This window comes from Mus pahari, chromosome 10, assembly GCF_900095145.1.
Source record: "Mus pahari chromosome 10, PAHARI_EIJ_v1.1, whole genome shotgun sequence".
Lineage (NCBI taxonomy): Eukaryota > Metazoa > Chordata > Mammalia > Rodentia > Muridae > Mus > Mus pahari.
The window spans coordinates 115,154,930-115,170,071 of NC_034599.1; the positions used below are offsets into that span (position 1 = coordinate 115,154,930).

The following is a 15,142-nucleotide window of genomic DNA, read 5'->3' on the forward strand; positions in this document are numbered from 1 at the left end:
AAAAAAAAAAAACGAAAGGAAGCTTTTCTTGAGGCTTACCGTCACAAATTACTTCCACAAATGTGTGGTGTGTTAAAGTCACAATGTCTCTCAAATCCAGAAGGCTGCTTATCGGCATCTGCATAGAAAGGTGTCACACTGGGTCCTTTGTTTGTGTGTGTTTTCTGTTCGCTCAAGTGCTCTTCACTCCTTTCTGGGACCCCTCTCTCCACACCCCTATGGTGCTGAGGATGGAGCCCAGGGTCTCAGGCTTGCTAGGTCTGTGTTCTACAACCAAATTGCACCTCCAGTCCCTGCCATTTAGTTTTCCCCATAAGACTTTAAGCTCTAACTTTACCTGCGGTGGCCTTGGTAATTTTATATCCAGATAGAGCAGACAATGGTATTTAGAAATCAGACCACAAAGGAACGTTTTAAGAGCAGCCCTGGTTTGAAATGATTGACGATTTCTGTGACATCCATCCATCCGATTTGAAAGTTCCAAGGCTCAACATGTAGTTCATGCTATCACTATTTAACTAGTTCTCCCAAACATACAAACAAGAAACAAACAACAAAACCCAACAAAACCAGTCACACAAACAATGCAGCAGCAGACTGTACCAACTTAGGAACACATCTCCACTAAGGGCTCCTTCACTCATGACACCACAGAGCACCCCCAGCTGTGGGAACAGACAATATTTCGGTGTGGAATCCATGATGGGTGAAAACCGTTCCATGAGCATCCCTGTGGGAGCTGAAGCTAAATAAGCCAGTTGGCTGAGTTACTTAGAACCGAGTACTTACCTCACTGACAACAGATTATTTTCCACTTGTCAGGGAATGTAACGGAGTCAAGACAACAAATCCAGCTTGTTTTCTGCCACAAGTGCAGACTAAATGTAATGGATATTCAATAACCCATTTTAAACTATAGGATGGGCTCCCAAGATGATGAGGGGGGCAGATGAGCTGGCAACATTGTCAGGGGGATTATGGGTATGAGCACGTTCTCTTTGCTGCTGTATAAACGTGTCCCTGCTAAAAATTGTTTGGTGGCATACAAGGTCTGCACAAATGAGAAAAGCTGCTGACACTTTTAATGCTACCGTGTTGAGGGCAACACTTTTTTTTTTTTTTAAATTAGGATAATGTCTACACATATGAGAAAAGCAGTTGACACTTTCAACACTTTTTTCTTCTTTTGCTTTTTCTTTCTTTCCCTCTCTCTCCTTCCTCTTCCTCTTCCTCTTCCTCTTCCCCTTCCTTCCCCTTCCCCTTCCCCTTCCTTCCCCTTCCTTCCCCTTCTTCTTCTTCTTCTTCTTCTTCTTCTTCTTCTTCTTCTTCTTCTTCTTCTTCTTCTTCTTCTTCTTCTTCTTCTTCTTCTTCTTCTTCTTCTTCTCCTTCTTCTTCTTCTTCTTCTTCTCCTTCTTTTCTTCTTCTCAATATCCTTCTTTTTCGAGACAGGGTTTTTCTGTATAGCCCTGGCTGTCCTGGAATTCACTCTGTAGACCAGGCTGGCCTTGAACTCAGAAATCTGCCTGCCTCTGCTTCCCAAGTGCTAGGATTAAAGGCATGCACCACCACTGCCCAACTCTCAACATTTTTTTTCTGATTTATTAGGACGTTGATTATTTCAACATGAACTTACCAGAAATTAAAGTCAGAACAAATAATGAAAGATAACAGACCTAAAATACAGGGGAAAAAAAGATAACAGATCTAAACTAGGGAAAATGTACAAGCATGGATTTCATTGAAAATAAAAGCCCAGTCTCTTCTGTTGCTTTACAGGATGCAAGGCAGAGGAAAGGAAGACTCAGAGCCTCCTGCCCATCATTAGGACTTTAGATTTTCAGGAATCAGAGGACAGCAAAAGGAAGTTAAAGGTTAGCCCTTCTAGCCTCTCCATTTCTCCCGGTTATACCTCCAGAGTCACCTGAGCTTGAAACCTTCAGTACAGTCACTTACGTGGCTTCCTTCTCAGGAAAATTAGCTCTAAGGCATCAGGATTGGAGCTGGAATAAAGTTGGGTCTTGTGGTTTGCATTTTAAGTGTTCCCACCAAAGACTGATGGGCTACATAAAGGCTCCATCCCTAGCCTGATCTTCTGAGGTAGGGTGCAACTGGGAGGTGGGCCCTTGGGAAGATGGAAACTTAAAGAGGTAGACCCTTGGGGAAGTAGAACTTTGGGAGGTAGACCTTTGGAAAGGTAGAACCTTAAGGAGATAGACCCTTAGGGCAGTAGAACTTTGGGAGGTGGAACCTGAGGGAGATGGGTCCTTTGAGAGGGGAAGCCTAGTAGAAGGAAGACAAGTTGCTGGGGGCATATCCTTGATCTGTGCCCCACCCCATCCCTTATCTCTGCTTCTCGGCAGAAGTGAGGTAAGCACCCCTTCTCCACCCTAAGTTCCCACTATGATGTACTAAGACACCACAAGTTTATAGTGGTCTGACTGGAGCCATAATATTTCCTTACTGAGGCTGAATAATACAAACAAAATCCTCAGTACAAATGTCTCATCTCATACAAAAATTAACTCTCTGGTTTGTAGGTTACTTAAAGACCAGTAGGTTGTTTAAAGACTTACATTCTGGCCCACACTGTAGTTGTCTGGGAGTGCCCTCAAGGTACTGGTTACAAGGAACGGAGTTTATTTTAGTGTAATTTAGGAAGATACGGTCCAAGGGCTCACAAATGGCATGGCAGTCAGAATGGAACTGCAGGGTTGAAGCATTGCTGCTCGGACTCAAGGCTTTATAGACAAGTTTAGTCAAGAAAAGCTTTATTAGTGTGATGGTTTGTATATGCTTGGCCTAAGGAGTGGCACTACTAGGAGGTGTGGCCATGTTGGAGTAGGTGTGGCCTTTTTGGAATAGGTATGTCACTGTGGGAGTGGGCTTTAAGACCCTCATTCTATCTGCCTGGAAGTCAGTAATCTGCTAGGAGCCTTCAGATTAAGATGCAGAACTCTCAGCTCCTCCTACAATATGCCTGCCTGGATGCTGCCATGCTCCCACCTTGATGATAAGAGACTGAACCTCTGAACCTGTAAGCCAGCCCCAATTATAAGCTGTCCTTACAAGAGTTGCCTTGGTCATGGTGTCTGTTCACAGCAGTAAAACCCTAACTAAGACAATCAGCATCAAGGTGAAGCCAAGTCAAGTGTCCCCAGACTTAGGGAAGGTCATCAAATTCCATATCCCTGGGCATAGCTCCATCAGTTTCCACACAGAACCTGCTTTAGATTAATGGTGTGCTGTTTTTTGTTTTTAGTGCTCAGTAGCTGTAGCCACACTCTAGAGCAAGTTTAGGGTCCATGAAGATTTCCAAGGGTATATTCTTGCCAGCCCAACTTCTTGAACGTGTCACAGGGGTTGGAGACTTTGGAGTTTTGTTACTGAATTCAATACCTCTGGGCTGTAACTGTGTGGGCAGTAGAGGCCCCCACAGCTAGCTGGCCTAAACAGTAGAGGGTTCCCAGGCTGGATTAACCTTTAAGGTGGAGATGGTCAGTTTCTGAAGACAAATTGCAAGCTGCTGGCAACAACAGAGAGATTCTATAAAACCACTTTTTATAGGTTTCCATCTTCCTACAATATCAGACACAATGAGAAATATTACTTACTGCCATGTTTAAGAGGACATGGGTAGCTTCCATCTCCTTTAAACCACAGACAATACCACAGCCTTGAAATACTTTTGCTGTCATTGGCAGGGTACCTGGTAATATCCGTTGAAAAAGCGGTAAGCGTGGGCCAGCAAGATGGCTTAATGGGGAAAGGTGCCTGTTGCTAGGCCTGGCAACCTGAGAACCAATTCCAGCAAAGCGTTTTCTGACTTCTACATACTAACCATGGCATGTGCACCCCACACCCAAACACATGCTCATAAGATCAGTGTGATATCTCTAAGAAACTGTTGCAATTGTAGAAAGTTAAGAACTGTAGGGAGTGGGGTTCAGGGCGGGGGCGGGGGAGATCGAAGTGAGGGAGGAGCATCAGAAGTGTAAATGTGTCCCCAACGTTCTCATACTGGGAGGGCAACCCATGTAGTGGTATTGAAAGGGCAGCACCTGAGCCACAGAGGTGTTACTTTCTCGGATCAATTAACGCCTTCATCTGGGCAGTCAGTTCTGGGGTGCGGGTTTCTTATAAAAAGAAGGGTTAGGCTCCTTTCTTGCTCTCTTTGCCCTCTGCCATGAGATGAAGCAGTGAGGCTCTCTTTGTACACCACAGACGCATGGCATTCCTCACAGCCTCCAGCACCGTGAGGGATAAACTTGTTTGTTGTAAATGACTAGTCAAGGTGTCTCTCTACAGCAGCAAACGTGATCTAAAACAGAGAGTGATGCGTGGGGTCTTAAACACAGGGAAGAATATCAGTGTAGGCTTCAGGAAGGCCAGAGTCCTGTCAACCCAACCCCAACAATATGGTTGTTACGGAACAAAGACACACTAACTGTGAGTATGTGGGAGTGAATGGCACAGCCACAAACACAGGTGGGAGCAGATGACTGGAGAAAGATAATTTTAAAGTAATGAAGGGAATGCAAACATTGATATTTACATTATCCATTAGCCTTCAACAAAATCAAGAGGGTGGTGGGAGCCTCTACTTCTGTTCAAACCCACATCCACACACCTGCCCTTGGTTAGATCTCTGGGAAAGGGGGAGTGCCACATATTTTGGGCTTATTAGAATGATTTGAAGACTCAGTTAGCTTACATCAGGCTCCTGAGAAGTCCCGGGCATCAGTTCCACCCAAGTGTGGCTGAACTGAACCTATTACATATTCTCAGAATTTCATTTTTTGGGGGGTGGGGTGGGGGGTAGAATGGGAATCGAACCTAGGAACTGATGCATAGACGGCCCACTGCGCTACACAGCTCCAGTTGTAGGCAGTCACCAGCACAAAGAGCTAGGCTACTTCATACACTTTCTCCTGACCGGAGGCACCTGCCCCCAGCCAAGGGAAACATCCCTTATGCAATGCCAGGATGCCTCTATTTGTTTAATCACAGTGAGTGTCATGGTTCTGAGTTCTATTTTTAAAGCGCAGCCTTGGAGTTACTTGCTGGCTGCTGACTTTTACTTGCCTGTACTGAACTTCACTCTTCAGCACGTTCACGCATTTGCTCATGTCCCTTAGCCAGGAAAAAAAAAATTAAAATAATCCCACGTGAGGGAGGGTGTGGTTTATAGATTTAAAAATATTTAATTTTTAAAATTATGTGTCTCTGTGTGTACCTCCTTGCCTGTGTGTGCACCAAATACATTAAGGTGCTCTGAGGCCAGAAGTGTTGCTCCCCTGGAACTGGAGTTACAAGCAGTTGTGGGGCTCCACATGGATGCTGGAAAACAAACCCATTCTCCTCTCTAGGACAGTATGCACTCTTAGCCACTGAGCCAGCCCTCGAGCCCTCTCCCCTTTAAATTTATTTATCTTAAAGACGGGGTCTCACTGTGTAGCTCTGGCTGGCCTGGAAAACTCTGTGTAGATCAGGCTAATCCGACTCACAGAAATGTGTTTGCCTCTGACTCCCAAGTGTTTTTGAAGGGCGTGTACCACCATATCCAGCCCATGAGAATATTTTTATGAGCCCTCTGCCCTCTATCATTTTAGAATGGATTCTAGGAAGTGCCCTCCCTCTCTCCCTCCCTGCCCCCTCTCTTCTAGCGACCATGGTATGGTCTGTGGTGATGGTGTGTGTGTGTGTGTGTGTGTGTGTGTGTGTGTGTGTGTGTGTAATTCTAGTATCCACACATAAGCTCTCAGCCTAGAGTCTAGAGTCTGGCAGGGTGGAGTGCAAGTTCCCAGTGGCCACCACCTGAAAGTAAGGGCTGGAGGGTCCAGTACCACAGGATGCGCACTTCTGCCACTCAGGCTATCTCTGGCTGGGATCTCACTTCAGGCTGCCGACGGCTTGCCTAGCGCCCCGTCCAGGGCAGTCCACCCGGGCGGCATGACGCATTAATGGTCATTATTCCGATGGATGACTACCTAGGCTCTCGCGGCGTCGGGCTGACCTTCCTTACCAGTGCCCCCGCCTCCGCGCGACAGGCGGGCAGCGCATGCGTGTCTGCGAGGTCGGGCCGCTGGGACGCCGAGCCTGCGGTGGCGCGGCCGCGCCCTCGGATCGTCCCAGCGGGCGGACGACGCATGCGCGACCGGTGCGGTCTTAAGGGCGGCCGCGGCCCGGGGCCGCCCAGTCGGCCTGTCAGCCGGCTTCGAGGTGCGTCCCTGCGCTTGCGCGGTGGCGGTGATGAAAGCGATGGCGGCGGAGGAGGAGGTGGACTCGGCAGACGCCGGTGGAGGGTGAGGATCACCCGGGAAGGTGGGGGACGACGTGGGTCTCTTGCGCTCTGGCGACCCCGGGCGGCCAGCCGAGGGAAGGCGCGGGCGCCCGCTCTCTCGACCCGTCGGGGCTGACAGGCCACGTCAGGGCCGCGGGGCTGCGGGGCTGCGGGGAGGGACAGCGGCTGCTGTCGACGGCCGTCCCGGCGATCCCGAGCGCGGCGGAGCTCGGAACTCCGCGCCGAGAGCCGGGCGTCGCCAGGGTGGGAGAAGGCGTCGGACTCGGAGCCCCGCCGGACAGCCGACCGCCGGCGGTGCGGGAGCGCGGGGCCTGGGGCGCTCGCGTCCCACCTCCCGCTGCCCCGTGCGCTCCCGTGACTCGGCGGTCTGGCTTCACTAGCCCTGGCAAACTTTGTGAAAGTTGAAGGGCAGATATCTGCCTAACAGGAAGGAAGCCCTTAAGTTTTTTTTTTTTTGTTGTTGTTGTTGTTGTTGTTTTTGTTTTTTGTTTTTTTGTTTTTTGTAAATCTGGATGACTCTATGTAGCCCTGGCTGGCCTGGAAATCTGTAGAGCAGGCTAGCTTTTCAACTCTGCAGAGACCCAATCCTTTTGCCTCAGCTGTCCAGGGCTGAGATCACATGTGTGAACCACCACACCCAACTTTTTCATAGACATATTAAGTTATTCTTTTTTGTCTTTGATATGTCATGCCCTTGTGAGTAGAACAATGCTTGGTGGAAAAATTAAATTACTATGAAATTTATTTCACTGATTCTCAAAAGGCTACTTATTTTATATGGACAAGACTATACATCTCCTTCATAAATTAAATATTTTGACAGTTGTACTTAAGCTATTTGGAGAGATCTGTATGGGAAAGATAACCACAGGGAAAATAGATTATGGTAATGTGAAAGTAAGTATTTTGGAAAGATGTTAGGGGAGGAATATTTTTGAAATGCTAGAAACTACACTCTTCAAGTTTTGTTTAAGTGATAATTAACAAGTGGAGCTCACTGTTTTGGTCTGTTGTTGAACTTTCTCGTTATATTGATATGAAATACAGAGTGTCATGTGGTACAACTAGGATCTGGTAGCTTGTGATTCTATTAAATTTGTCAGGACATTTTCTGGCTCTGAGAATTCTAACTTGTGGGTCTTTATGGTCTTGATACCATGAGGCTCAGGAATCCATAGCACAACGGTGAGAGTGACATGGCTCGGATGATGGCTGGAGGTCACTGAGGGCAAGACTGGCTACAGTCCCTAGACAGAGGTAGACCTCTGTGATATTTTTGGCAGGACCCTTGGGCAGTGCTGGACAACCAAGCAAACAGAGAGAAGGCTTGGTTCCTGCTGGGTGCTCCCCAGTGTGGTCATGATAATCCTAGAGTCTCCCCTGTGTGTAGATCTGACCACTCCCATTTTCATTTGGAACTGCCACTACCAAGAAGCAGAGCTAACTGGAACCTGCTCCTTCAGGTGCCTGCATTCAGCTTTAAGACGTTTTTCTCATACTTCTGCTATTTCTCAATGGGATTGGGACTCATGGGATATTTGACTGCTGTTTTGAGTTAAGTTCTTCAAGACATTTGGGCTTAGATGATGCCATAATTTGGGTCTGGTCTGAATGTCCTAAGAGACTTCACATGTTGGCATTTAGTCTTCATTGAGAGGAACTGAGTAGAACTCCAATGTGATGTCAAGGCTTTGGGATCAGTCAGTAGAACCAAGTCCTGGTGATTGAACCCTTGTGGTTTTCTGAGAAGAGGAGGAGAATTCAGTGTATGCACAGTGTTCTCCGCTCCCTGTGTCTTGCCTAACCTATGTTACCCTGGGATTTTACCAGGAAAAGTCTGACACTAGAAGTAATCCTATTTTGTACCTCCAGAACTATGATGAAAACACCTCATTTCTTTACAGATGGGGAGATGATATTAATAAAGCAAGCGATTATAAGCTGTCATCCTACAGCATTTTGGAGCATATAATTCTTTCCCTTTGTGGAGACAAGTTTACTGGGAAGCTTTCAAAATCCTACCCCTTTCAGTTGCAATATAGTCGAGAAAGTCAAATATAATAAGAATAAGGTAGATTTCTACAGATTGCTTTAATGGTATCCCAGAGAATTTCATAGTGGCGGAGTTTGGGGGGGAAGCCACCACAGAAATTCACCTTTGCAGAGTAGAACAAGAAACAGGTGGTTTGCAGGGCATGCTGGAGTTGATCTGTACTGGTAGACCATTGCTGAATTTTCAGGAATTTTACCGCACCAGCATCCTGAAACCAGCCACAGTGGGAATATTTTACACCATGGGAAATCAGCAGATTCTATTAAAAAGAGCGAATTTCTCTCTACTGCCTCAGTTGATTTGCTCGCATCCTGCTGGATATATGTTAAAGTCTCTTGTATAGTCCTGTGCTTTGGAGATTAAAGAGTGAACTTCTTTATCTTACCTCATAAAAAACTGCTAAGATCTATACATTTCTTCCTGCTGCTATTGCTCTGTAATCCTTGCTCCAAGACGTTTTCAAAATCTTGAAATTCTTCAATGCTAATCCCAGTGCCAATGCCCTTACTTATTCATATACATTATTGACTTTTTCACACATCACACCACACACACACACACACACACACACACACACACACACACACAATGACCTCATGTGAGCACTGCACCACTTTGAAGGACTGAGATCTCATTCTCTTCTGGGCTGGAGTATAATGGTACTGTTTGTTTTTGCCAGTTGTTTGTATCTACTCTTTCACATTTAACACGTAACATGTTTAGACCATACCTTGCTTACGTCTTCTTCCTTTAAACAGTGTAAAGTGTACAGCTCAGCCCTCTACTCTTCTCATTGTTTGAAGACAGTTACATTCTTCTGGTTATATGCCCTTATAACTGGCTTCTAGCAAATCTGTTCCCTTTATTGTCTCTGGACAACAAATCAATTATCAAGTCCCCATAGAGTCTAACAACCTGCCCTTTCTTGTCCCACTGTTACTCGGGAGCCACTAGTTCAAAACATTCATACTCTTTCTCGGGGTTTTTGTAAGGTTGCTAACACACACTGAACACAGCTCATTCTATTGCTTCCTTTATCCAAGAGGAATGTTCTTCACACACAGTGGCTTTATAGTTATGGTTTGTCCCAAGTCCAACTGCAAAGCCATTTGGAATCTGAGTGGCTTCTACTTAGCTGTGGGGTTTTATTTCTTTTCTGTGCACCTGACTCAAACTCTGAAAAGCCATATTTTCATGCTTCCTAAACACATTCCTTGTTTCCCTGCCAATCATCATGGTTTGTTTCCCTTTGTTTTCTGTAACCCAAAATTGATTGTTACCTTCTTTCTCTAAGGTCATGGTATTTTGTATGTTTGTTGATGCATGCATATGTGTGTATATGTGTAAATATGTTGCATGTGGAAGCCAGATGAGGAAGGGCATCCAGTGCCTCCCTCTGCTATTCTCTGCCTTACTCTTGAGACACAGGGTCTCTCATTGAACCTGAAGCTTGCTGTTCTGGCTCACCAGGCTCCTGGGATCTGCTCCCAGGCTTTGGGTTTCAGACATGCTAGGGCATGTTTCCTCACATGGGCCCTAGGATCTGAACTCAGGTCCTCATGTTTGCTCAGCCAGTGTTTTATCCATTGAGTGATCTCCTCACCCACCCACCCCCCACCCCACCCCCCGCATGGTATTTCTTAAATAATGTTTTGAAGTTGTAGCCTTGAACTTTTGATTTTTCTGCCTCTACTTCCCAAATGCCAGGATTGCGGTCATGTAGCACCACAGCCAGCTCTAAAGTTCCTCTGTCTCACTTAGTTACTATTTAATAATGTACATATTTATATATTTATTTTGTCAGCTCAGAACAAGGCTTTAGTTTACTGAAATGTTTGGCAGAGTCCAAAGGGGCTTTATAAATGGTAATCCTCAGTAATTTCTTATTACACCTTTAGCTGTTATAAACATGTGCTGACATGAATACTGAGCTTAAACCTAGTAGTTAATTATTCACACCTTAGGGGTGTGGCTTGTTTTCTTAATATTCAGAAATGTTTGTATTTGAATAGGACAATTAGAATCACACACCTACATTTTCCTGGAATATTGGAAACAGGATTCTATTTCTTGACCTTAGATGAACCAACCCATGCCCCTCTGATCCTGCACCCCAGAGTAGGTCTGCAATCACAGGCCAGCAAATGCAGATGTCAATCCTGTGACAAAAAACAAAGCTGATAAAATCAGGGTGGGCCACACAATCAAAACATGTGCTTCAGGATTCAAAGATGTGAGCCATAGTATTTAATACTCATCCCGAAACTTTATGTACTTTTAAAGCAGCCTTGACTAATTGTTAAGCTTTTAGTTAAATGTTAATGCCCTTGATTGAGTTATGCGGATAAGCTCCTTTAGAACTGACTTAAGGAGATGCTGCTTCAGCCATAGAGCAATGAGTATTCCTGCTCACGTGGAACTGCTTCCTGTGTGCTTGACTCCTTTCCTATGTGAGGGAAGGTAGGAAATGCCATAGAGAGGTTATATGTGTATGCGAATGCTTGTGGGTATGTAAACTCTTGCTTTTATAAGACAGTGTAGTTCTATGTAGCCTAGACTGGTCTCAAAATCTCAATTTTTCTGCTTCAGCCTCCTCAGTGCTGGCATTACAGGCCTGAATCATACCACTCAGTTTTTAAAACATTCTAAATTAACATATGGGTGTATTAGAGGGCAAGTGCTGTCATGGATGTAGTGGCCAGTAAGAACCTGAATCATTTAAGTTTCATATATCTAAAAGTGTATTCACCACTTAAATTGTATTTATATGTGGCATATTCTTCCCCCCTCTTTCACAAAAATCGGGTTTTAAATTTCTGTTTCTAAGAAAGGAGTCCTTTAGTTGTGTTGGTGTTCCAAATCGAAACTGTTTAATTCTTCTTTGATTGAAGAATTATTTTAGAGGAATATGTATTTCACCTCTAATTTGTATATTTCTTTTTAAAAACACCAAAGCTTCATGGTTTCTTTAAATAAGATACAATTCTTTGTTTAGATTACTTAACAGAGAACAACAGTAAGCACATTTTCTGAGCTTCATTATATCAGTAGAAGGATATAATGGATGGCTGCTATTTTAAGCAAAATTGTAACATAATGAAATCCTCTTTACTTATAACCTAATTAGAAATGTTACGTTAAGTGCCCAAAAGAGTGTGTGGAAATTGGCCAGGCTTCTGTATATTTTCTTCAGGATACTTTGAAATCTCTTTCACCATTTCACAATATTTATAGATTGTGCAATTCAGGTTTAGTAACACTATAGATAGTCAAATGTCTCAGAGAACAAAACAGGAATTACCAGGAACTTAAGTGTTCACAGCAAGAGGAACAAATACATTGCTAGTGATGGTTACACAAAATTAGGTAGAAAGTTCAGGGGGACATGCAGGATAATTAAAATCAAACTTTTTTTTTTTTTTGGTAAATATACTCTAATATGTTAATTACAACTACCTGGCTTTCCTAAGAGTTATCACTTTTAGTGTGGTTTTCTAAAACTTTCCTTACTAATTTGGTTTCCACTTGAGTGGTTATAGATGTAGATCAAGAATCTTAATTATTTCTTTTTAAAATTAGATGCTTCGGGGCTTGTATCTTCTTTACTAAGAAGGTCAGTGCCCAGGTCCCAGGGCTTTTAGAGAAAATCTTGTGGACACTTTGGTGAGCCTTTCTGGTGTTGTGTGTGTTTACCTTGGGAAAGTTACAGTCTTTACAGTGAATGGCTTTTCTTTGCTTTACAGTTGGTACTTCCATCTCCTCTGACATCAGGCCTTGGCGATGGCTAATAGTGCTTTCTGATTATTGCTTAAATAGGTCATACTTTCCCTTTTTTCCCAAAGCTGTGTGGAGACAGCTATCTCTGTTTACTGGTCTACAGATAGATCTTGTGGATTTTTACCTTGAATCTATGACCTCGGAAGAATGGCTCTGAGTCTGACAGGCTTAGTTCCAGTCTCCACATGCTAAACCCAGGGAGTGCCAGACAGCTGGATGGCCTCAGAGACCCAGTGGAAAGACACAGTCTCCTGGAGATGTAGTCAAGTTACCCGGCAGACAGAAGAGAGGATTAGCCAAGGAATAACAGAGATAGCAAAAAAGTGTGAGGACTTCTGAAGGGTAGACAGACATTCTTTTCACTCTTTATAGGTGCTCCGTGGAGCTGGTGTATGTTTAGTACTCGGTCTGAAAGAAGCAGAATTAGAAGTCAGCTTCCATACTCCATCTTACCAGTAATCTGATCAAAGCAAACCTGGACAGAAATTCTGTTTGGACTTAGGGGAAATGCTTTCTTCACAGTTCTATTAGGAATGATTTTTTTTTTTACTTCAAATATGCTATAGAAAAAGTTCACTTGTAAAAAATAGCCCTGCATTTATGAAAAGTTAACTATGAAAATAAGAGATTTGTTGCCCCTTCATTTTTAGGTACAAATACTAAAATGAATTGTTCATTAGGAGGCAAAAATCATGGATAATTCCAGCCTTTAAAGGTTGTTTGTGTAGGCCAGATGTGGTAGCTCTTACCTGCAGTTCCACTACCTTGGTGATAGAGGCAAATGAATCAAACATTCGAGGCCATTCTCAGCTGCTTAGCAATACAAGCTTGGATTCCTGAGAATCTGTCTCACAAAAAAAAGTTTGCTTTGTGGAGTGGTGAGTCAGTGGAGGAAGACCTCTGCCTGTATTGGAGTCTACTTCATAACTTTTAAAATTCTAATCCCTGTACAAATAAAGTTTCAGTCTAAAGATTGTCTTTAATGGTTGAACCAAATACTGCATCTGTGATTTCTTTGTCCCAACTTATTTATGTCATTTGGAGCAATGGTAAATTATACTTCACTTTATTTCAGTTTTTTTTTTTTTTTGTACTGACCCTGGCAAATAAACTCTGCTATGATCTGAAGGCTATCTGTTTAAGAAAAGTGATGGAAAGTGAGTGAGATTCAGTTATAAAAACTTCCTGTTCATAATTCTATGCTCAAATAAAGGCATGATGCTCAGTCAAAGACAAAAGAGCTTCAGTTTAATGATTTAAAGACAAAACCACATTAACTTCTTTTATGAATATTAAAAAATTGTTAATTTTAAAAGTTACCTAAGCCTTATCATTCCCTAGTTAGTTTGTAGATAGATTTGCATACTCAGGAGTGGACTGGTACTAACATCTTCTTACCTCAACAGTTGGTCAATGTAGCACTTTTGAGGGGTGCTCATGGTCTTCCTGTCTTGTCAGTGCATAAGTATGAAACTGGCATTTTAATGCAGGCCATTATATATCAAACTATATGACTAATCTTGATTCTTTCTATTTGTGTACACACACACACACACACACACACACACACGGTACTACTGAACCTACTAGGAAATTTTGTCTAAAGAAAGTTAACTGTAGAAATAAAGAGATTGACTCATATTAAAGCGTGTAGGTACTAGGTTATCATGCTTCCAGTCACATAGCCACATGCTGAAGACTCTTGCCTGGATTCTCTTCTTAGTGTCAATATTAAGCTATTTTTTTCTTTGTTTGTTTGTTTTGAAGGTTCAGGCCCTTGCCTGGCCCATGTTCTTTGTTGTTACAGAACTTGAAGCACACTTGTTAGGCCGGTGGCTGCCACTTCTAGTTCCCAGTCACAGCTCTCAAGTGCTCACTTGCCCACCAGCCAGTTGGTGTATTTAGTACTGGATATAAGGTCAGCTTTTCAGATGGATTTAACTTTTGGTGTATTCACTATGCAGTAGAAAGATAAACATGTAGAAAAAAAATAGCCACTGACTACAGTAACTGTATCTGTAGCAAGAACAGACCACACCTCTGCACCCTGGCATCAGGAATAGTTTTTCTGAAAAAGTGAGGCATTAAGACCAAAGGAAGAGCTATGTGAACCTTAGAGATATTCTGTCTAAAGTTCTGAGAGGGGTGAGGCAAAGCAAGAGAAAAGCTGGGTAGGAGCAGACTGGACAGTTTGTAAAGTCCCTGTCTCACATCTCTAGACAATAGACAACTTCTCAGGCATTTTGAGGGAGGTAATCTCCTGTAGACAACAGGGATTTGGGGGTCTTTCAGAATTGAACTTAAAGTATCTACTTTTGTTACGAACTGTATGTCCTTTATCCTGGTGTGAACCAAACTTCAGCTTTCACATCTGCGAACTGAGCCTAATTTGGACTAAGATTACCCTAAATTGTAAGTGACCTAATCATTCATCAGACATTAGTTACTAAGTACCTGCTATATAGAAATGCATTTTACAGGAATTGTAGGAGAGCCTATGAAATTTAGAAAAAGCCAGAGGCTGAGTGAGCAAGCCTCCCTTCCCAAGCAGCTTGCTTATCTACCCACACCAACTTTTGTTTCTCTTGTTGCTTGTTTTATTCTATTTGAAGTACAAGAATCAAATTCAGGGCCTCTAGCATGCTAGACTAATGATCACCACAAACTGTACCCAGCCCCTATTTGAATTTAGTGTGTTCCTCTCATGATGGTGGTACTGAGGCAAAACACCAGGAATCTTTATTACACCTTCTAACCAAATTTAGCTTGTTTCATTTTTAAATATTCTTTGGCTAAATCTTCATGTCTTGGTCCCTCTTGCCAGTGCTTTGGTTAAGGCCCTTAACTTTCATATGGAATTGATCACTTTTCAAATCCATTCTTCATTCCTCAGGAGTGTCTCACTACCATTGCTGAATCCTCGCCAGCGGCAGATGGCTGCTGAACTCTGTATTGCATCAGTTACTGCAGTAAGGTTTTGGCCTGCATCAGTTACTGCAGTAAGGTTTTGG

General features: G+C 43.4%; 1 protein-coding gene across 3 annotated transcripts in view; it reads left to right on the forward strand.

Annotated features, from left to right (window-relative positions):
* Positions 1-6,185: 6,185 nt before the first annotated feature.
* Positions 6,186-15,142, forward strand: part of Abhd5 (abhydrolase domain containing 5) — a 25,352-nt gene continuing 16,395 nt past the window's right edge. For 2 of the 3 annotated variants that reach the window (XM_029543561.1, XM_021207203.2), the window contains exon 1: positions 6,187-6,302. In XM_029543561.1, the coding sequence (XP_029399421.1) occupies positions 6,250-6,302 (53 nt within the window). In that variant the 5' untranslated portion in view covers positions 6,187-6,249. Of the gene's footprint in view, positions 6,303-15,142 lie in introns of all 3 variants that reach the window. The other variant, XM_029543562.1, reaches the window with a different exon arrangement.